This window comes from Hordeum vulgare, chromosome 4H, assembly GCF_904849725.1.
Source record: "Hordeum vulgare subsp. vulgare chromosome 4H, MorexV3_pseudomolecules_assembly, whole genome shotgun sequence".
In the NCBI taxonomy this organism is placed as follows: domain Eukaryota; kingdom Viridiplantae; phylum Streptophyta; class Magnoliopsida; order Poales; family Poaceae; genus Hordeum; species Hordeum vulgare.
The window spans coordinates 26,987,613-27,011,036 of record NC_058521.1 but is presented as its reverse complement, the minus strand read 5'-3'; the positions used below and the strand labels follow the sequence as shown (position 1 = coordinate 27,011,036).

General features: G+C 45.9%; 3 protein-coding genes across 3 annotated transcripts; all 3 read right to left on the bottom strand.

The window, feature by feature from the left end:
* Positions 1-16,018: 16,018 nt before the first annotated feature.
* On the bottom strand, positions 16,019-17,244 carry LOC123447670. The gene is made up of 3 exons (XM_045124296.1): positions 16,953-17,244; positions 16,809-16,855; positions 16,019-16,307 (listed from the first exon to the last, which is right to left on the bottom strand). The coding sequence occupies exons 1-3, from the start codon at positions 17,158-17,160 to the stop codon at positions 16,173-16,175; spliced, it is 390 nt and encodes a 129-aa protein (XP_044980231.1). The 5' UTR covers positions 17,161-17,244; the 3' UTR covers positions 16,019-16,172.
* Positions 17,245-17,577: 333 nt separating this feature from the next.
* On the bottom strand, positions 17,578-19,045 carry LOC123447671. The gene is made up of 3 exons (XM_045124298.1): positions 18,619-19,045; positions 18,479-18,525; positions 17,578-17,981 (listed from the first exon to the last, which is right to left on the bottom strand). Exons 1-3 carry the CDS (start codon positions 18,791-18,793, stop codon positions 17,847-17,849), a joined length of 357 nt encoding a protein of 118 aa, XP_044980233.1. The 5' UTR covers positions 18,794-19,045; the 3' UTR covers positions 17,578-17,846.
* Positions 19,046-19,205: 160 nt separating this feature from the next.
* Positions 19,206-22,215, bottom strand: LOC123447669 (glycosyltransferase BC10-like). Its single transcript, XM_045124295.1, has 2 exons — positions 21,312-22,215; positions 19,206-20,077 (listed from the first exon to the last, which is right to left on the bottom strand). The coding sequence occupies exons 1-2, from the start codon at positions 21,843-21,845 to the stop codon at positions 19,436-19,438; spliced, it is 1,176 nt and encodes a 391-aa protein (XP_044980230.1). The 5' UTR covers positions 21,846-22,215; the 3' UTR covers positions 19,206-19,435.
* Positions 22,216-23,424: the final 1,209 nt, after the last annotated feature.

The window sequence follows — 23,424 nt, the reverse complement described above, 5'->3', positions numbered from 1 at the left end:
CTACTTAAATCGTCAGTGAAGGTGAGAAAATAACGATATCCGCCGCGTGCCTCCACGCTCATTGGACCACACACATCGGTATGTATGATTTCCAACAAGTCACTTGCACGCTCCATTGTTCCAGAGAACGGAGTCTTAGTCATCTTGCCCATGAGGCATGGTTCGCACGTGTCAAGTGAATCAAAGTCAAGTGACTCCAAAAGTCCATCAGCATGGAGTTTCTTCATGCGCTTTACACCAATATGACCCAAGCGGCATTGCCACAAAAATATGGCGCTATCATTGTTTACTCTAACTCTTTTGGTCTCAATGTTATGTATATGCGTATCGTTATCAAGATTCAATATGAACAATCCTCTCACATTCGGTGCATGACCATAAAAGATGTTACTCATAGAAATAGAACAACCATTATTCTCAGACTTAAAAGAGTAACCGTCTCGCAATAAACAAGATCCAGACATAATGTTCATGCTCAACGCAGGCACTAAATAACAATGATTTAAGTTCATCACTAATCCTGATGGTAGCTGAAGTGACATTGTGCCGACGGCGATTGCATCAACCTTGGAACCGTTTCCTACGCGCATCATCACTTCGTCTTTCGCCAGCCTTCGTCTATTCCGGAGTTCCTGCTTCGAGTTGCAAATGTGAGCAACAGAACCGGTATCAAATACCCAGGCACTACTACGAGAGCCGGTTAAGTACGCATCAATAACATGTATATCAAATATACCTGATTTTTGTTTGCCCGCCTTCTTATCTGCCAGATACTTGGGGCAATTGCGCTTCCAGTGACCCATTCCCTTGCAATAGAAGCACTCTGTTTCAGGCTTAGGTCCAGCCTTGGGTTTCTTCGGCGGATTGGCAACAGGCTTGCCGCTCTTCTTCGAATTGCCCTTCTTGCCTTTGCCGTTTCTCTTGAAACTAGTGGTCTTGCTCACCATCAACACTTGATGCTCTTTACGGAGTTCAGACTCTGCGACTTTCAGCATCGCAAACAACTCGCCGGGAGACTTGTTCATCCCTTGCATGTTGTCGTTCAACACAAAGCCTTTATAGCTTGGCGGCAGTGATTGAAGGATTCTGTCAGTGATAGCTTCTTGCGGGAGTTCAATCCCCAGCTCAGCTAGATGGTTTGAGTACCCAGACATTTTGAGCACATGTTCACTGACATACGAGTTTTTCATCCATCTTGCAAGCATAGAATTTATCGGAGGTCTCATACCTCTCGATCCGGGCGTTCTTCTGAAAGATAAACTCCAACTCCTGGAACATCTCAAATGCTCCATGACGCTCAAAGCGACGTTGAAGTCCCGGTTCTAAGCCATACAAGACTGCACATTGAACTATTAAGTAGTCCTCCTTACGTGCTAACCAAGCGTTCTTAACATCCTGATCAGCCGTAGCGGGTGGTTCATCTCCTAGCGCAGCATTAAGGACATAATCCTTCTTCCCAGCTTGTAAGATTAGCTTAAGATTACGAGCCCAGTCTACAAAGTTGCTTCCATCATCTTTCAACTTAGCTTTCTCTAGGAACGTATTAAAATTCAGGATGACTGTCGCGTGAGCCATGATCTACAACACAAATATATTCAAAGTGGACTTAGACTATGTTCAAGATAATTAGAGTTCAACTTAATCAAATTATATGCTAAACTCCCACTCAAAAAGTACATCTCTCTAGTCATTAGAGTGGTTCATGATCCACTTACACTATCCCAAGTCCGATCATCACGTGAGTTGAGTATAGTTTCAGTGGTAAGCATCCCTATGCTAATCATATCAACTATATGATTCATGATCGACCTTTCGATCTCATGTGTTCTGAGGCCATGTCTGTACATGCTAGGCTCGTCAAGCTTAACCCGAGTGTTCCGCGTGCGCAACTGTTTTGCACCCGTTGTATGTGAACGTTGAGTCTATCACACCCGATCATCACGTGGTGTCTCGAAACGACGAACTGTAGCAACGGTGCACAGTCGGGGAGAACACAATTTCGTCTTGAAATTTTAGTGAGAGATCACCTCATAATGCTACCGTCGTTCTAAGCAAAATAAGGTGCATAAAAGGATTAACATCACATGCAATTCATAAGTGACATGATATGGCCATCATCACGTGCTTCTTGATCTCCATCACCAAAGCACCGGCACGATCTTCTTGTCACCGGCGCCACACCATGATCATCCATCAACGTGTTGCCATCGGGGTTGTCGTGCTACTTATGCTATTACTACTAAAGCTACATCCTAGCAAATAGTAAACGCATCTGCAAGCACAAACGTTAGTATAAAGACAACCATATGGCTCCTGCCGGTTGCCGTACCATCGACGTGCAAGTCGATATTTCTATTACAACATGATCATCTCATACATCCAATATATCACATCACATTGTTGGCCATATCACATCACAAACATACCCTGCAAAAACAAGTTAGACGTCCTTTAATTTTGTTGTTGCATGTTTTACGTGGTGACCAAGGGTATCTAGTAGGATCGCATCTTACTTACGCAAACACCACAACGGAGATATATGAGTTGCTATTTAACCTCATCCAAGGACCTCCTTGGTCAACTCCGATTCAACTAAAGTTGGAGAAACCGTCACTTGCGAGTCATCTTTGAGCAAAGGGGGTTACTCGTAACGATGAAACCAGTCTCTCGTAAGCGTACGAGTAATGTCGGTCCAAGCCGCTTCAATCCAACAATACCGCGGAATCAAGAAAAGACTAAGGAGGGCAGCAAAGCGCACATCACCGCCCACAAAACCTTTTGTGTTCTACTCGAGAAGACATCTACGCATGAACCTAGCTCATGATGCCACTGTTGGGGAACGTCGCATGGGAAACAAAAATTTTCCTACGCGTACGAAGACCTATCATGGTGATGTCCATCTACGAGAGGGGATGAGTGATCTACATACCCTTGTAGACCATACAGCAGAAGCGTTAGAGAACGCGGTTGATGTAGTGGAACGTCCTCACCTCCCTCGATCCGCCCCGCGAACAATCCCGCGATCAATCCCACGATCTAGTACCGAACGGACGGCACCTCTGCGTTCAGCACACGTACAGCTCGATGATGATCTCGGCCTTCTTGATCCAGCAAGAGAGACGGAGAGGTAGAAGAGTTCTCCGGCAGCGTGACGGCGCTCCGGAGGTTGGTGATGACCTTGTCTCAGCACGGCTCCGCCCGAGCTCCGCAGAAACGTGATCTAGAGGAAAAACCGTGGAGGTATGTGGTCGGGCAGCCGTGAGAAAGTCGTCTCAAATCAGCCCTAATTGCTCCATATATATAGGAGGAGGGAGGGGGGGCCTTGCCTTGGGGTCCAAGGACCCCCAAGGAGTCGGCCGAGCCAAGGGGGAGGACTCTCCCCCCCCCCAAACCGAGTTGGACTAGGTTTGGTGGGAGGGAGTCCTCCTCCCTTCCCACCTCCTCCCTCTTTTTTTTTCTTTTCCTTTGATTTCTTATCCTTGGCGCATAGGCCCCTTTGGGGATGTCCCACCAGCCCACTAAGGGCTGGTGTGTCTCCCCAAAGCCTATGGGCTTCCCCGGGGTGGGTTGCCCCCCCCCCCGGTGAACTCCCGGAACCCATCCGTCATTCCCGGTACATTCCCGATAACTCCGAAAACCTTCCGGTAATCAAACGAGGTCATCCTATATATCAATCTTCGTTTCTGGACCATTCCAGAAACCCTCGTGACGTCCGTGATCTCATCCGGGACTCCGAACAACATTCGGTAACCAACCATATAACTCAAATACGCATAAAACAACATCGAACCTTAAGTGTGCAGACCCTGCGGGTTCGAGAACTATGTAGACATGACCCGAGAGACTCCTCGGTCAATATCCAATAGCGGGACCTGGATGCCCATATTGGATCCTACATATTCTACGAAGATCTTATCGTTTGAACCTCAGTGCCAAGGATTCGTATAATCCCGTATGTCATTCCCTTTGTCCTTCGGTATGTTACTTGCCCGAGATTCGATCGTCAGTATCCGCATACCTATTTCAATCTCGTTTACCGGCAAGTCTCTTTACTCGTTCCGTAATACAAGATCCCGCAACTTACACTAAGTTACATTGCTTGCAAGGCTTGTGTGTGATGTTGCATTACCGAGTGGGCCCCGAGATACCTCTCCGTCACACGGAGTGACAAATCCCAGTCTTGATCCATACTAACTCAACTAACACCTTCGGAGATACCTGTAGAGCATCTTTATAGTCACCCAGTTACGTTGCGACGTTTGATACACATAAAGCATTCCTCCGGTGTCAGTAAGTTATATGATCTCATGGTCATAGGAATAAATACTTGACACGCAGAAAACAGTAGCAACAAAATGACACGATCAACATGCTACATCTATTAGTTTGGGTCTAGTCCATCACGTGATTCTCCCAATGACGTGATCCAGTTATCAAGCAAAAACACCTTGTTCATAATCAGAAGACACTGACTATCATTGATCAACTGGCTAGCCAACTAGAGGCATGCTAGGGACGGTGTTTTGTCTATGTATCCACACATGTAAATGAGTCTTCATTCAATACAATTATAGCATGGATAATAAACTATTATCTTGATACAGGAATTATAATAATAACTATACATTTATTATTGCCTCTAGGGCATAATTCCAACAGATGCATGAGATGAAAAATGAGCATGCACCACTATTTCTATCACTAGCACAAGCAAAATAAACTATTGCAAGTTTCTGGACAGAACTGTACACTAAGATATTTTGACATGCATGAGGATGGCATTAAAAGATGCGTCACGTGAAAACGATGCAAAACCATATGAAGTACATTGCAAACGGAGCTACGGATCAACGGGAATCAACGAAACAAGATATGAAGCTCTACGTAGAAGAATCAACACCACACCCACAATTGGCACAAATCTGGTATTTCCAGGTTGCCAAGACATGTAACAACCCAACATGAATGGATTGGAACAAGGGAGAACACCACAACATCAACTAAGCACACACAATGATCCAAAAGACTATACTACTCAATCTGCCATAATCTCCATCTTAGCTCTTTGTGAGCTACATGCAACATAGCTACATCCCTCCAAATATGACAAATGATATATGTGGCTGTAGCCAACCAAGAACACTACAAGCACCAGCAAGAATCACAGCAAAAGGAATTAAACTCTAGAAGATACAAGACCACAAACTTTCCCAAAACCATCAGATCTCAGGGACTTACTGAAAATTCCTGCACCTGAATTTCTGTATTTGTTCTGAAGCTTTTTGACAGCAATCAAAACACAACCTACTGGACTCCAAATGATTTGAAATTTGACAGGGAGCTTCACAAACATATCAGGTCCAAAATCCTAGCACTGAACTAAGGCTAGTGCTCAACACAATGACCAGCACATCCTCATCTATAGGAGAAAAAAATGTTTCCAGAATTCCCAGAGTTAGTGAAATTCCAGATTTCACTAAGTTGGACCTTTTCAGCCACATGCCCACTTGGTCTAGGCATAGTTTGCATCTAAATAACACCAAGTGATAAATGACACCACTATGGTGTAGAGCAAAACCCCTACTTCTATCAGACACAAACACTTGCCCTTGGGCTCCACCTATTCCATGGAAACCAAGATCAAACTTGCAACAAATCTGAATATGTCCACTCCATAAAGTATCCCAATGGAAAAACTAACTTCACCACTAGATTCCTTGGGAGTTTCTACCCTAAAATCATATATAAAATGTGGGCACCTACTTGGAACAAGTGACCACAAATTAAGGGAGAGGAAGCTACTCCAAATCATGCCTAGGGAATGGGCATCATTTCATGTAGTTCCTACTAAAACAACAACTACAAAGGTTGAGCTCATGTGCACAATGAAAAAGTGACATGGGGGTTTGAACCGCATGTTTGTGTCATGCACATCAACTTCACAACCCCTACTATTAAGCTTCTCCACAAATATCATGACATGCCCTCTCACATATGGACATGTGGAGGTGCAAGGCTTGCTTGCCAAGGTGGGATGCTACTCACACACACACCTAGTCCACATCACCCACAAGCACAACATGCTCAAGATCATCACCACACACTTACACAAGTTATGATAGCCACAAACACTAGAACAAGCTCACACACACAAGGGGTATGTGTGAGGGGGGAGTCCCTCCACACACACATACACACTCCTCTAAAACTAAAAGGACACTACACAAGAAATATGGGCAGCACACATGATCAAGCTAGGCTTGCATTCCTACTAACATAAAACTACCCACACAACTCTAATCAAAACAATTACATACACACACAAGCATCTACACCACATACTCAAAAAAAACACACCTCTCTACTACAACTGGCTGCACAACACACACACACACACATACACACCTAGCACAAATATAGCAGCAAGGGAAAATAAATAAAATGCCATGGCCACCTATGCTTTGGTGTCACAAGAACATCACAGCAAAGAGGAAGTAAAACCATATAGCAAGAAGGGAAAAAAATAAAAGGGGGCACACTGGGATTCGATCCCTTGTGCTCCTCGTGCTCAGCAACCCACTGCACCACTGCGTTGCTCTGCTTTGCTCGACAGATCAAGGAGGCCGAACAAGGTATCCTCTCTCTGTAGCTACTGCTCTCAAGGAAAAAAATTAGAAGGCCAAAGAAAATGTACCGAGGGGGGATCGAGCCCACGACCTCACAACACGTACACACCCACAGCTACCACTGGGCTACGGCTCGAAGTCTGAACCGAAAGGAGCAGGAAAGAAGAAAAAGGGATCCTTCTCTGTTGCTCTGCACCGATGCCTTGCCGGAGCAGGGAAGGAATCTCGCCGGCGCTGCTCTGTTGCTGCTGCCGCGCTACGACGGGGTGCACTAGGGCTACGTGGAGCGCACACCTCCTGCTGCCGATTCCTGCGCGCACCACACAACATACACACCTGCACCCCAAGCACACTCCACAACACGAGCACCTACTGCTGCTCTGCTCGTCAGAGAGCCCGCGACAGGGAGACCGCCGGTGTTCTCTGCTGCAGCAACTGCTACCGCGCTACAAAGGAGGAAAAACCCCATGCTTCATTGAGTAAACCCCTGCTGCTACTGACACTAACGAGCACAACGCACCTACACCAGCTCTGCGCCACAGAACATCAACTACCGCTACCTGCTACGCACAGAGACGCAAGAACACCGCCGGACCTCCTACTGCGTGCCACCCGACGGAGAAGGGGCAAAGGGAGTCTTGCTCACCTCTGGAAGGAAGGAAAAGCGTCGACCCGAAGGAGAAGGAGCCGGATCGGAGGGGAAGAAGAGTTGCTGCAACCCTTGACGCAGAACCGAGGAAGAAGCTGAAGATCACCGGGACCTTGCTGTTGACGAGGTCGAGCTCGTCGGTGTAGTCGTCCTCCGGAGCTCCTAGCGCCGGGAATGGAGCGCGGGCACCCTGCCCGAGCCCCCGGACATGGTCGCCGGCGAAGTTCGATGGAGAGGCGGGGGTAGACGCGGCAGAGCTCTCTACCTCTCTGTGCTACTGGATCTCTACAGAGACTTACCAGGACAGGAGGAAGAATAGAGATGGAGATGGGGGAGAAGAGAGGCGGCGGCGGGAGGAGAGGAAAGGGAGGAACCCTAGGACGAGGGGAGGCACGGACGCCCAGGTAATAAGGGGTGTTCTCGACGTGCACGCTCACGGCGTCGGCGTGCTCTCTCACTGGAGCCTGACGGAAAGGTGCACGGGGGAGAGAACGGCGTCACGGGAAAGGAGGGAGCGAGTTGGGCTTGGGCTGCCAGTGCACACGGGAGGGAGCAGGGAAGAGATGGGCCGCTAAGTGGGAGGGAGCCCACTTAGTGCGCCAGATACAAAAATAGAACCCCCTGACTATTTCCATTTACACATTAAACAGAGAAAGAAAAATAGACACAGGGCAAAATAGAAGGGATAAAATCAAAAGGAAAATTGCCCTAGACCTGAAAATGAACCAGCTATTTAAATAAAATACTACCAACATTTATGGGGCTACTTTCATAATTCCAAAACAACATTTATTTATACTATTTTGTGAAATATATTCACCCTTAAGACCAAGTACAAAACTTCAAATCAACACATCATCATCCCCACAATAAGCTCTAATCACAAGACATTTTAAAACAACTTTTGGGAAGATGTAATTTTGAACATGAGATAAAAGGAAGGAAAAGGGTTTTACATTCCAAAGTGGATTGAAGGTGAGAACCACCACATCTACTACACACTCCAACACCTCATGAGTATCACCACATAACCACAAGATCACAAACACCACAACTCATCACATGATAACACAAGCAAACACAAGGACAAGACATGGCATGAAACATATGGTATGCATGCATGCAAGGAAGAACAAAAGTGACACATGAAATCATACACACAAAGTGACATCATCATATTCATGACAAGGTGGACCCACATGAGAATAGGTTCCAAATAAGGCAAGGTTACATCTGGGGCACTACAGTCGGTGTCCGTGATGGAAGCCAGTAGTCGCGCTGAGCGCTCCCCAAAAACCTTATCGCCCTTCTCCCGTACAGGACTCGAAGAGACGTAGTTTCGGAGGCCTACTGTCCCGACGAACGTAGCACGCCGCAGGACGGGATGAGGAAGAACGTAGCAACAGCACAGAGAGAAGAAACGGTGGCGAGTGGGAACTTCTGATGCGTTTACTGGAGAGGAGCGGCCTCCCTTTTATAGGCGCAGGAGAAGGAGGCGAGAAGCCAGCGATGGGAGGCGAGAAGCCAGCCACGGGATACGAAACGAATAGACAGCAGTGAAATGAGTTGCAGCAGTCGGTTTCAATATCCACTAGCAAAACATTCAGCTTCTCCGAGTGGACTTTTAAATACCAGTTGTGCGTGGGAAAAATTTAGTTCGTCTCGGCTCATTCCCGCAACCCGCGGCGCGTCGTGACGAGGCGAGGCGGGCGGCGGAGGAGGAGCGCGTGTGTATGTCTCTCTTGTTCTCAAGCTCATACATGTGTGGAAACATCCTCCCTTATAAGGAGGTCCAACTCCCACTAAACTAGCAATGTGGGACTAAACATTTCCACCTCTTCACTTGCACAAATGGGCTGCGTGGGCCTCTAGGATTTATTAGGAATTTCTAAAATTACATATTGGGTTGGCCCATAAATACACAAAATTCCAGCAATCCCCCACCAGATCCCAGGGGCACACAAAATTTGCCTTTGGTTCCAAAACACTGTTTTATATACCGATACTGCAGTGGAGACTGTTAAGTTGAACTTCCACCTAGAACTCTATGCTACACTAGTAAGCAACTTGAACGGTGGACTAGGCCTTGAACTGCAAGTTTTCTGCGAATCTAGCTTCACACAGATCCTTGACCGATACTAGGCTGCCGTGGGACTTCCCCGCGGATGGAGCTTATGCGTCATACCCCGAGACCTTTCGTGAGTATACTAGAGAGCACCCTACTCTCATAGATTGCGACGTTTAACAATCTGACTCATATAGGTATGTTCTTCAAAAGATGTTCTGCGGGACAACATCTCTGCTTCAGTAAGCAACTTAGAACATATTAAGATGTATATCAACCTGCCATGCAGTTTAGGAAAGTATTGCATCTTCATGGAGTGGTATCATTAATGATAAGGATACTTTCCTATCAGTTGACCAACAGCTTGTCTTCCACATCTAATTCACGGGATCTCCGATCACAAAGAATAGGTTACCACTGTGAACAACTCAAATTGTGGGTCTCATACCCATCTCCCTCGATGCATTATCTATCACATTACGTGATAGACCCTTAGTAAAAGGATCTGCCAGATTTTTAGATGTTTGGATATAATCCAATGCAATAACTCCGGAGTTTCTCATTTTCCTGACAGATTTTAACCTTCTCTGAATGTGTCTTGATAACTTCATGTTATCCTTTGAGCTGCTCACTTTCGTGATCACAGTTTGATTGTCGCAGTTCATAAGGATACCAGGTACTGGTTTCTCAACAACCGGCAAGTCACTCAAGAGCCGACAAAGCCAATCTGCTTCGACCGTAGCTGTATCTAGTGCTGTGAGTTCTTCTTCCATTGTTGACCTTGTTAAGATCGTTTGCTTGCAAGACTTCCAAGAAACAGCGCCACCTCCAAGAGTGAATACATATCCGCTAGTGGCCTTTATCTCAACAGCATCAGAGATCCAGTTTGAATCACTATACCCTTCAAGCACCTTTGGGTTTCCAGTATAGTGAATTCCATAATTTGCAGTGCCTTTCAAATAACGCAAAAAACTCTCTAGAGATTTCCAATGCACATCTCCTGGTTTTGAGACAAACCGACTCGGTTTGCTAACAGCAAAAGAGATGTCAGGTCTTGTAGCACTGGCTAAGTACATAAGCGAGCCAATAATCTAAGAATATTTCAATTGATCTCTAGCAATTCTTCGATTCTTTCGAAGCAGCACGCTCGCATCATATGGTGTGGGAGAGGACTTGCAGTCACTATAACCAAAGCGACTCAAGATCTTTTCCACATAATGAGATTGAAGCAATGTAATCCCACCATCTTCGTCTCTCAACAACTTGATGTTCAGAATGACATCAACCACTCCTAAATCTTTCATCTCAAAACATTGAGATAGGAAATCCTTGACCTCTTTAATAACATTCCGATTTGTTCCGAAAATTAGTATGTCATCAACATACAAGCAAAGGATAACTCCCTCGCCCCCACCATGGCGATAGTACACACATTTATCAGCTTCGTTTACCACAAAGCCTGCAGTAGTTAGAGTTCTTTGAAACTTCTCATGCCACTGCTTTGGTGCTTGCTTAAGTCCATATAGAGATTTCAGCAACTTGCATACTTTCCCTTCCTGACCATGTACTACAAACCCATCTGGTTGTTCCATGTAAATTTCCTCATCCAACTCTCCATTTAGGAAAGCTGTCTTAACATCCATTTGATGAACGAGAAGACCATGTGAGGCAGCTAGTGAAAGTAGTACTCGAATAGTGGTCAGTCGAGCCACGGGTGAGTAAGTATCAAAGAAGTCTTCACCTTCCTTTTGGGTATAACCCTTAGCCACGAGCCGTACCTTTTACTTTTCGATAGTACCATCAGGCCTAAGCTTCTTCTTGAATACCCATTTGCATCCTATAGGTTTGCACCCATAAGGACGATCAGTGATCTCCAAGTTTCATTTGCCAAGATGGAATCCATCTCACTACGGACTGCCTCCTTCGAGTAGTCAGCATCTTCACACGCATAGGCCTCTGAAATAGAACTGGGAGTGTCATCTATGAGATACACAAGAAAATCATCACCAAAGGACTTTGCAGTCCTCTGTCTCTTGCTCCTGGTAGGAACTTCATTGTTCTCCTCCACAATATTTTCAAAGTGTTCCGTTGAAATGATAGGTTCAGTAAATGTGACTAATTCATGGTTTGATGAATTAGGCATCTCCTGATTAGATGAGGTAGTTGTATCCTTCATGGGAAAGATATCTTCGAAGAAAGTCGCATCATTCGACTCCATGATTGTACCGACATGCATGTCACATACCTCAGATTTTACAACCAAGAATCTATATCCAATGCTATGAAAAGCATATCCCAGAAAAACACAATCCACAGTTTTTGGTCCTAGCTTGCGCTTCTTTGGGATTGGCACATTGACTTTTGCCAAACAACCCCAGGTTCGTAGATAAGAGAGTTTTAACCTTTTCTTTTCCCATTCCTCGAATGGAGTTATCTCTTTGTTCTTTGTGGGAACTCGATTTAGGACATGACATGCAGTCAATATCGCCTCCCCCCACCATGCCTTGGAGAGACCCGATGTGTCTAACATGGCGTTAACCAAATCAGTTAGAGTACGGTTCTTTCTTTCGGCTATCCCATTTGATTGAGGTGAATAGGGAGGCGTCCTCTCATGGACTATACCATGTTCCGCACAAAAGGAATCAAATTCATTTGAGAAATACTCTCCACCACGATCGGACCTAAGCCTCTTGATCTTTCGATCAAGTTGGTTTTCTGCTTCAGCTTTATAGATCTTGAAAAAGTTCAAAGCCTCATCCTTAGACTTTAGAAGATACACTCGGCAGTATCTAGTGGAGTCATCAATTAGTGTCATGAAATATTTCTTTCCACCTTTTGTCAAAATGCCATTCATTTCACATAGATCTGAATGTATGAGCTCTAGTGGTGCAAGATTTCTCGTTTCGGCAGTCGTATGAGACTTACGAGGTTGTTTGTCTTGCACACAAACTTGACACTTAGATCCCTTGACTGTGTGAAAGCTAGGGATTAAGTTCAATTTGACTAGTCGCGACATGCAACCAAAATTAACATGACAAAGACGTGAATGCCACACATTTGATTCACTATTGTTGTAAACATGATAAACAACTTTATTGCAAACGTCTGACAAGGATAAACGGAACAGGCCTCCTGACTCATAGCCTTTACCAACAAAAGTTCCATACTTGGATATTACAAATTTATTAGACTCAAAGACAAGCTTGTAGCCATCTCTACATAAAAGAGATCCGCGAACAAGATTTTTATTCACGGAGGGGACATAATGCACGTTCTTCAGTCGCACGATCTTTCCCGAAGTAAACTTCAGATCGACCGTGCCAACACCACAAACAAAAGCACGTGAACCGTTGCCCATCAGGACGGTGGAAGTCCCTGCGGACTGGAAATATCACCGCATATATGCACATTAGCACCCGTGTCAATTAACCAATCAGGAAAATGACATACTGAAAGAATAGTGGGTAATATACCATACCCAACATCCTCCACGTCAGTGTCAACAATGACGACATTAGCAGACTTGCCGCCTTTCCCATGTTGACGCTTGTCATAACGATTAGGGCAGTTAGGTGCCCAATGATCAGGATCTCCACACACATGACAAACACCTTTCTTCTTGTCATTCTTCTTCTTGAAGTTGGTGTGCTGTACAACCTTGTTCTTCCCATCGAACTTTGCTTTACCATCAAACTTGCCCTTGTTCTTGAAATTGTGGGGCTGGAAGTTTTTCTTCTGTACCAGATTGGCACTAGAACCTCCCTCAATAGCTCGAGCACGTGAGTCTTTTGCTCTCGCCTTTTCTTCCACGTCAAGAGTACCTATGAGATCCGGAACGGAAAACTCCTGTCTATTATGCTTCAGTAAGGTAGCAAAGTTCCTCCACGAAGGAGGAAGTTTAGTGATGATGCCTCCAGCAACGAACTTGTCCGGTAGCATGCAATTAAATTGCTCAAGTTCTCTTGCAAATGACTGTATTTCGTGAGCTTGCTCAACCACGGAGCGCTCTTCAGTCATCTTGTAGTCATAGAATTGTTCCATGATGTACAACTCAGTGCCAGCATCCGAGACCCCAAACTTGGCCTCGAGTGCATCCCACATATCTTTTCCATTATCAATTGACGCATAAGCATCAACTATGTTTTCACCAAGAATGCTCAAAAGAGCAGCCTTAAACAAGGTATCCATTTTCTGAAAGGCTAGCTCTTGTTGAGCATCATGGTCTCCTTCAGGTTTGCCAAGAGTGGCATCATAGCAGCTCATGGTTTGAAACCATAGGACAGCTCTCACGCGCCACCTCTTATAGTGAACACCCTCAAACATAGGAGGTCTCATGGAAGCAGCAAAACCACTCGGGGTAAATTGCCTATAATAAGGTTTTTGGATTGTTGCAAATATGAGCAATTTACCATAGGATTTTATTACAGGAAAAACTAGGAAAAACATAATCAACATAACAACAACGAAAGAAGGCAAGCTATATAGAGATGAGAAGACAAAAGACATGTGCACGTAGGATACAGAAAAGAGCATATGTATAACTGTTCTACAAAGACAAGGTATCATCTGGAGTAATGAGTAGAAACGGAACATATCTAGCAGAGAAATTATAGCAAAAAGGTGTGATAGGAATTCAAAGAAGAAGCACATGAGTACGTACTGAGTTGCAGCAGGAGGAGGATTGGTGTTGGCGTTGTCGTTGGCCATGGTACCGAAAAGGTGGTCGACGTCGGGGAAGTAGTCGTCGTCCGGGAAGAGATCGTCGATGTCCGTGATGGAAGCCAGTAGTCGCGCTGAGCGCTCCCCAAAAACCTTATCGCCCTTCTCCCGTACAGGACTCGAAGAGACGGAGTTTCGGAGGCCTACTGTCCCGACGAACGGTGCACGCCGCAGGACGGGATGAGGAAGAACATAGCAGCAGCACAGAGAGAAGATCCGGTGGCGAGTGAGAACTTCTGATGCGTTTACTGGAGAGGAGCGACCTCCCTTTTATAGGCGCAGGAGAAGGAGGCGAGAAGCCAGCATCCAAAGGACTTTTAAATACCAGTTGTGCGTGGCAAAAATTTAGTTCGGCTCGGCTCATTCCTGCAACCCGCGGCGCGTCGGGACGAGGCGGCGAAGGAGGAGCGCGCGTGTATGTCTCTCTTGTTCTCAAGCTCATACATGTGTGGAAACATCCTCCCTTATAAAGAGGTCCAACTCCCACTAAACTAGCAATGTGGGACTAAACATTTCCACCTCTTGCCTTGCACAAATGGGCTGCGTGGGCCTCTAGGATTTATTAGAAATTTCTAAAATTACATATTGGGCTGTTCCATAAATACATAAAATTCCAGCAACTATTTCTGCTAGTAAAATCACGTGGTAAATCTCCCATATTTTCAACAGAAGCATGGACACGGGGGAGACGCGGGGAGGGGGGGGGGGTGGAGACGCGGCGACGAAGAACCGCGGCCCGCGGCAAGGGCGGGGCAGATGGTGGGGGTTTGACGGCAACCCAAGCTGAAAGGGGGGTGCACATGGCATGTCGATTTGACGGGGCGATGATATTTTCTTCCTTACTCGCTGGGAACAATGGGTGGAAATATTCGCTATGTAAGGAAAAAAAAACCCAATAAACAGCAATGAGCTAAAACGCTAACCGATTGAATACGCTGCCTTGGCAAAACGGCTGCCAACTGGAATACTAGTAGTACTAGATGATTCCAACAATTTGCATACTATGTTTTTTTCTTTTTTTGGTATTAACCCTATCTAGTTCGTATAGCACAATGTCTATTATACCTGGCTCCGGACGAGCTGCTCAACATTTTCTACGCTCTTGACACGCGTCGAGGTGTTTCCCACTGCTTATATGGGGCCGATCTGCAGGGCACCATGTGCTCACCCGAGCTTGTGCTGCTTTCGCCATCAGCAGTGGTTAGAGCTTGTGCTGCTTTCGCCATTACCATGGAATTACTCAAATGTATCGGCAGGATTTTCATGATAACTTGGTTAATAATCTTAACCAAGATCGATTTTTGGATTACAAAAATTATTTCGATTCTGAGGTTTATTCTCAGATTCTATTCTATCTGAGGGGTTTGTGATCGTTGTAGAAATCCCATTCTCGCTACAAGAATTATCTTGTCCAGAAGAAAAAGAAATAACGAACTTTCAGCATTTACGCTCTATTCATTCAATATTTTCCATTTAGGATTTTTCTTGCATTTAGGTTAAGGCCTACGTCTGATCCGATCCAAGCCACCCGCCCTTATTTGGTTATAACGATGTTTATGTTGCTATTCTGCCAACTAGTTTAAGGTGCCAAGAAACCAGGAGAAAAACAATGTACTCCCTCCGTCCTAGAATAAGTGACTCAATTTTATACTAACCTTACTACAAATTTAGTATAAAGTTGAATCGCTTATTTTGGGACCAAGGAAATATATCTTAAATCATCCCGGGATATGTTTGTGCTCACTCTGATTAATATATAATCCCCTTACTTCCAATCGGTATATTCACCCCTATATTTTTGTTATCCATGCACATTGAATTTAGCTTTCACTTGTTTTTCTCTGACACACGGTAGCATTAGCAATGTATGTGAACTGGGAATTCGTAATGCAAGGATTTTTCATACTTCCCTGTCCTGAAACCTTTCACATTTTGCAAAAAAAAAAAAGAAACATAATATCAGATCAAGCAAGGATTTGTGCTGCTGCACAGAGATAACAGTGATGAAACAGGGCAAGTTGAGAACTTCACCGCCGAAGGAATTTTCCTATACAAAAGCTGTTTCAGCTATTTTGGTGGTTGGCGTGGTGCTGTCATGCTCAACACTAGCTAGCTACTTGTTCTTGTCAAGCCACGCGAGAATTCCTTTCTCCGACTCCGTGAGCTCCTCCGCTGGCTTCTCCCTAACCGAGCCTTCCATGAAACCGAAGTAATCCTTGTAATTCCTCTTGTAAAAGTCGTCCAGCCTCTGGAATATATGAGAAAACAGAAGCACATAATTAGTTGCAACCACCGCGCAGAAGCTCTTGTCGATCAATCTGTTGCTCCAGTAAACTTATAGATAAAATTAACAACATTGTAAAGAAGCTGGAACACCTGAGACTTAAACTACTATGATAGTTGTATTTAACAGTGTAGGCTGGGTTTGGGGATAGCACAAGGTTCCCCATTTTAAATCAGAGATATGTACTGCAAAACCAACAAACTGGAACATGTAATACGAATAAGGGTAGAAAATCAAAGCACATGCTGAACTTCCTCGAGCTATTCATGAAAAATGGAAAGGTAGAGGGACAATAGGTATAAAGCACTGAAGCAATTGAATTGGGAGCATATGGACCCAAATTAGTAGTTCAAAAACAGCTGATGATTTAATAGTGAAATGCATATAGACTAGTGACTTCAAAACAAAAGCAAAAGGCTTCTTCCAGTGGACACCCAAGGAAACAATTGAAAGAAGGCCACATACCTCCTTGTCATTCTTCTCTTTGTTTTCCTTTGACCTCTTCACATAATCTACACAAATGCAGGCAGAAGCATTTATCTATCTAAGATGAACAGCAAATGGACCACAAATACTTCACCCTGAAAACTGGACCAGATGCTTACATACCTTGCAATAGCGCCTTCCTTGATTCACTGGCCTCGGGTATGGCTGCAGCCGATGCCAGCAGAGTGAGGATGCACCTCCTGTTAACTCCATTCCTCTGAGCCAAGCTGAGCAGCGGCTGCAGATGATTTGCCGCTGATTGATGAAGAGATGAAGCTGCTGCGACCGGCCTTCTGATTGTGTCCAGCAGCTTACCTGGAGGCTGAGCCATGGGATATGAGATGAGTTTGCTCTCTTGATTTCCTACATGGAAGTGTTGCCAGGTTGCTGCTACCTGATATGATGAAATCCTGGAATGGACCAAGGCCACAGGTTTTTCTCTGGATGGAAACAGACAGGGGCAAATCTGACAATATGCAGTCCTGCTTGGGTTTTGGACAAGTCACACGTCAGCCTGTTTGATATATATACCTTCTTCCATTTAACATTTTTGCCTTTCTGGTATCTGCATTTTATTTTTATTTTTCTTAGGCCGCATATTTGAATTATTTTTCTTGTCTTTATCTCGACATTTCCGCAACAAATTTCTAGTGGTACATTCTGATTAAAAAAGAAAATATACAGAGTAAGAGAAAAGTTCTCTTGACCATTGTCAGGTTACTGTACAAAATAATAGTACAAATTTGTGTATAATGATGTCCACACCATGATTTTTTTCCTTCTGATTTTGCAAAAGATGAAACATACTGTCAGATCAAGCAAAGATTTGTGCTACTTCACAAATGAGATATCAAAATGATGAAACAGAACAAGTTACACTCTCAGGTTTAAGAGGCAAGTGAGGTGCTATATGCTAAGCTTATTAGCTCATTGATGAGAACTTCACTGTGGAAGGAATTTTCCTACAGAAAAAGCTGTTTCAGCTATTGGGTTGGCGCCTCACATGTTCAACCCTAGCTACTTATTCTTGTCCAGCCACGCGAGAATTCCTTTCTCCGACTCCGTGAGCTGCTCTGCTGGCTTCTCTCTGACCGGCCCTTCCATGAATCCAAAATAATCCTTGTAATTCCTTTTGTAAACGTCGTCCCGCCTCTGGAATATATGAGAAAACAGTTAGTTGCAACCACGGTGTAAAACCTCTTATCGATCAATTTGTTGGCCCAGTAAACTTGTAGTGATAAAATTGACAACATTCTAAAGAGGGCTGCAGCCGATTTCACTTGAGACGTAAACTAGTATGATGGTTTGCAGGTGGCACAAGGTTCCCTATTTAACTATTTTAATCAGAGACATCTACTGCAAAACCAACAAAACTGAAACATGTAGTACGAGTAACAAGGGTAGAAAATTACAGCGCGGGTCAAACCATCCTCAGGTTTTTCATGAAAAACGAGAAGGCAAAGGGACAGTAAGTATATGGCAACCGAAGCAATGAAATTGAGAGCATACATATCCAAATTAGTAGTTGAAAAAGGCTCATGATTTCATAGAGAAATGAATATAGATTACTGGCTCAAAACAAAAGCAAAAGACTTCTTCCATTGGCAATGATGGGATGCCAAGGAAACAGTTGAAGGAGGGCCACATACCTCCTTGTCATTCTTTTCTTTATTTTCCTTTGATCTCTTCACATAATCTACAAATGCAGGCAGAACTATTTATCTATCCAAGGTAAACAGCAAACCGGCTAGAAACATCACCCAGAGAATTGGACCGGATGCTTACATACCTTGCAATAGGGCCTTTCTTGATTCACTCGCCTCGGGTACGGCTGCGACGGATGCCAGCAGAGTGAGGAGGCACCTCCTGTTAACTCCATTCCTCTGAGCCAAGGTGACCAGATGCTTTGCCGCTGAATGATGAAGAGATGAAGCTGCTGCGACCGGCCTTCTGATTGTGTCCATCAGTTTACCTGGAGGCTTAGCCGTGGGATGAGATGAGTTTGCTCTCCAGTCTGCTCTCTTAATTCGTATACATGGAAGCGTAGCCAGGTTGCTACTACTTGATATGTTGAAAATCCTGGAATGGACCAAGGCCACAAGATTTTCTCTGGATGGAAACAGACAGGGGTAATTCTGACCATATGCAGTACTGCTTGGGTTCTGCACAAGTCACACCTCAGACCTTCTGCCATTTAGGGGCTGCTTGAAATAGATGTAAAATTAGTGTGGCCACTGGTATTTAGTTGAAAGTTGAGCTAAATGCCGGTGACCACACTAATTTTACACCCTTTATTTTCTGCATTTTACTTTTATTTGTAGGCCATATATCTGAATTGCTTTTGTTGCCTTTATCTTGACATTTCCCCCAACAAAATTCTAGTAATACATTCTGATTAATAAAAAATATACAGTGCAATAGAGCAAGAGAAAAGTTCTCTTGTCCATTGTCAGGTTACTGTACAAAATAATAGTACAAATTTGTGTATAATGATGTGGGCAGAGTACAGGTTGGAATCCATCAAAATAAGCCCATGCCTCCACACATGTAAACCTACCTATTATCTAGTATCAAAACTTACAGGGGGCACCTGTTAAAATTATACATCAACCATAACCCAGCACAGTGGGCGCTAGCACTAGCAACGGCTGCAGTGCACTCGGAGCGAACTTCCGAGCAAACAGGAAGCATGTTGTTGTATTTTGATTATTGTATAAACAAGTCCGTCCCGTTTGAACTCTTCTCAGGAATTCCTCACTGATATCTCCCCTACCAAATGTGGCTGGATGTGCACCGCCTCTCGACCAATCTACCCAGGTGACACTTCTGTTAGCAAGGCTTTGTGGAGCTTCAATTGTGAGCATTGTAGGGAAATAGTGTTCATCGACATAACAATGAGGCCTGCAGAACTCCTTGAATTTCGGGTAATAGCGTGTATCTCTGATGATCTCAATGCCAAGATCTCTGTCTACTTCAAACCATTGCGAACCTTTGCGCCATTGTGTGAGCTCAACCTCAGGGGTCATGTTATAATTATATCGGCCCCGTCCATATGGCCCAGGATCATCAAACACCATGACAAAGCTTTGGCTTGAATTCTGGAAGTATTCGTATGTGGTATTGAAATCAAATATGGGAATGCACGACTCGGACACAAGCACAAACCACTCATTAGATATATCCAGCAAAGCATTCGCCAGCAGGCGCCTCTCAGCATCACACATAGACATCTGACCCCATTCCGCAACCTGTGAGCACCAAACAGATCACATATTAATTTCAGGTAGATGGTCATCTCAAGTTCTCGCTCTCAGCACAACAGGGACGCTACAATTGTTTTTAGTCATCCTACATGGTAGCGTTGCTAAATTACTACTCCCTCTGTAAACTAATACTTATAAGATCTTTTAGATCACTACCACTTGATATGCGGAAATTCTGAAAAGGAAAGTCATAGGTTGTTCTCAGTGAAAGAAGACAGAAACAAGTCTGACTAATTGGAGGTCTGCTTGGGTTCTCGTCAAGCTGGAAATGTTTTTCTCCTGACAGCAATGCCTAGAAAACAGCTATAATAGGTCATATGCTGCTGCATACAAGGAATGAGTTATAAGTTCTGCGACCCCTACCTCTACCGGTTCTAGAGTCTCCTGACTCCTCCTATTGTATTACAAAAGTCCCGGTTACGGTGTGGTGGCTACTAGATATATGGGTGACACAATGCATACCAGTTACTGATTTTAAGAATCTCGCCCCAGGGTAAGTTAGTAATATACGTAGTTAGTAACAGGTGGATCACTATCATGTAGGCGCAAGGTTAACTCCTAAAGGTACATAAATACAGCACCATAATCCAAACCTACCAGGGCTATCGATCAATGCACCTACTAAATTTTTTGTTGTAATGGTGGTCCATGCTCAGCAAGGTAGGTAAAGTGCCTCACTGTACCTACATTTTCTCCTTCAATGCAAAAAATGCACAGTTCTTTTGTATATTTATAAAAAATAAACCTAACAAAGTTAGTTCAGAAATTTCCACTGTCAGCAACTGTTTTAATCACCCAAGGTCGCAGGCGACATATGCAGCCATAGGTTCCTTATACTGTAGTAATAAGTAGCAAGTACAACCACAGTTCGGTGTAATGGCTGAAACGTTGGGATTCATTTACAAGTTTGTCACAGCATCACGTATGAAGTCGTGGAGCAACACTAGAGTACAGTACAGCTCAATGTCAATCTTGGTTTGTCATAGTACCATCACGTATGATTATGAAGTCGTGGAGCAATAGTACAGTAGAGCTCAATGTAATACAAACATGGCAGTTGGCACTACGATTGAATTTAGTTTTGCTGTTGGTATCACTAGATCAGCATGAATAGGCAGGCCACCTATCACACCATCCTGCTAGGTTGAGTACGCGGTCACACTACTGGTCTGCTACGGCAGGAGGAGGCCAGGTACAGCACGCGAGAGGGGGAGCTAACCTTACTGGCGATTTGCCGTTGGTAGAAGACGGAGTCTTTGGTGAAGTTGGCGCGGTAGGAGGGGAGGGCGTGCACGTAGACGGAGTAGCGGCCCTCGTGGCCGCGGAAGAAGCGCTCCCAGAGCGGCGCGAGCGGGAGCGGGCCGCGCGTGAGGAACATGAAGGCGACCTTGGGCACGCGGCGGAACGGGTAGGGGCGCACCCGCGGCGCGAAGGAGGCGCGCCAGAGCAGCTCCTCGTCCGTCATGGCGTGGCGCGCGCGGGCCGGGGGCCGGGTCCAGCGCTCGAGCCCGTCCAGCGGCCGCTCCTCGGCGCCGGCGGCGGAGGCCCCGAGGCAGGGGCGGAAGATGGCCGGCGCGGCGGCCGCCAGCGTGTGCCGCGCCATGTACATGCCGGCCGCGGAGAGGCCGACGCCGAGCAGCAGGAAGCCGAGGAATACCTTGAGCATCCCCGTGGGGAACACCCTCCCGCCCTGCCCCTGCGCCGCCAGCCTCGCCTCCTTCATGTCCTCCATGGACGCCACCCGCGCCTGCATCGCGCCCGCCGGCTGCTGCTGCTGCTGCTACTGGGAGCTGATGAAATCTGGGAGATTTGAGGCCGCGCGTGGCATCCTCCGGCACGAGGCCGGGTCAGGGGCGCGCCGAATCGGGGGGCAACACGTTGGTGCGACGGGGGGGCTAGATCTGGGACTGGGGGGCGGTGGTTGGTGCGGCGCGGACTTCGATTCCGCGGAGCGGCTGGTGGCGGTGGTGGGGGACGGCGGTGGTGGGGTGGGGTGGGCTTCTGGAGGCCGCTCCGCTTCGGCGCTCTCACGGGTGCGCTGCCCTACTCGGGGACGGAGGAGCTGCGGGCGGGGTGGACTGGGTCTACGGGCGCTGGGAAGGCGGGGAGAGGATTCTGGGAGAGCGGCGCGTGAGGACCGGGTTCGTCGAGGTTTTTGGTGGGCGGGGGTGGGGGGTCGGGTTTGGGTGGGGAGAGGACGCGAGAGATCTTTGTGTCTCGCGATGAAAGTCGTGCTGGTCTCGTGGAGTCGTGGCGACGTGTTGCCGTGGTTTCCGGTGGGATCTCGTCTCGTGGAATGGTTTTGCCACTACCACCAGAACCGGGATTTCTGAACAGCATCCAAGAAATCTGGTCTCAGTCCTCAAAAAATGAAAAGAGGAAAAAAAAAACTGGTCTCACGATTTGCAAACCTCTTTCTCTTTGAACTCTTAAAATACGGGGATCAATACCGTTTTTATTCGGGGGCTGGGAAAGCAAATGTTCTTTTTTTTCAATTGCGCATCCAAATATGCAGGAGTAAAGTCAGAAACAAATCCGTGAGTTTATAGAGGTCGGCATAAATGAATCCTCGCCTTCGAATTCTTGGAGTTCGTATCCTAACCTCTCGTATCCCGGTCTATTCTGATCCTAGGCATGTTTGATTTACTAGGAAAAGAGACAATCACAGTCGGGTTCATCCGCTAGCCTCACTCGCGTATGGGTCCACGGGTCACTTTAATCTTTTTCCTCTTATGTTTTTCCTTTCCTCTGCTCTTCCCTCTCCTAATCTATTTTTTCCCTGTTTTCTCTTCTGCTAGGTTGGTCTGAGTTGTGCACTAGTTGGCGCCGACGGCGCGAGCCGATCCCGTCCGGACCGATGACGGGAGACGACGACTCTTGGATACCTTTGAACATCGTGGCCGGACACAATGGTGTTAACGGGCGGTTGGGTCTCGACGGAGCGCGACGTGGCTAGCAGGCCCATGCGCGAAGCGGATGAGGCTCAGGGATCGCGGTGGCCTGCACGCGCAACTGGGTGTGGCGGTGAGCGGCCAACGGGGCATGACGGCCAACACACGGCTCGACCACGGTAAGCACGACAACATATGAGCAAGCCATGGGCGGAGATAGCCGACCAATGATGCGGCACGCGCGTTTCATGACGCAGTCTCGAAACTTGGCGTGGCGGCGAGAACCGACACAGCTCGAACATGCGAGGTCGTTTTTTTTCTTGAAACGGAGGTAAAAGCTTTGCCTCATCTCATTAAATAAGGAGAAGAACAATGTTTTTAAAGGTGTTACACGACCAGAAGGTCCAAAAAGGGGGATCACTCTCCTAGTACAATGTTACC

Bases quoted from the DNA above. Each gene is read 5' to 3' on its own strand.
- LOC123447669 (XM_045124295.1), bottom strand. From the start codon at position 21,845: ATGCAGGCGCGGGTGGCGTCCATGGAGGACATGAAGGAGGCGAGGCTG. The intron at 20,078-21,311 runs GTTAGCTCCCCC...TGGTGCTCACAG, and splicing joins AACGGCAAATCGCCAGTAAG to GTTGCGGAATGGGGTCAGAT.
- LOC123447670 (XM_045124296.1), bottom strand. From the start codon at position 17,160: ATGGCTCAGCCTCCAGGTAAGCTGCTGGACACAATCAGAAGGCCGGTC. The intron at 16,856-16,952 runs GTATGTAAGCAT...GCATTTGTGTAG, and splicing joins AAGGAAGGCGCTATTGCAAG to ATTATGTGAAGAGGTCAAAG. The intron at 16,308-16,808 runs GTATGTGGCCTT...CATATATTCCAG, and splicing joins AAGAGAAGAATGACAAGGAG to AGGCTGGACGACTTTTACAA.
- LOC123447671 (XM_045124298.1), bottom strand. From the start codon at position 18,793: ATGGACACAATCAGAAGGCCGGTCGCAGCAGCTTCATCTCTTCATCAT. The intron at 18,526-18,618 runs GTATGTAAGCAT...CTGCATTTGTAG, and splicing joins AAGAAAGGCCCTATTGCAAG to ATTATGTGAAGAGATCAAAG. The intron at 17,982-18,478 runs GTATGTGGCCCT...CATATATTCCAG, and splicing joins AAGAAAAGAATGACAAGGAG to AGGCGGGACGACGTTTACAA.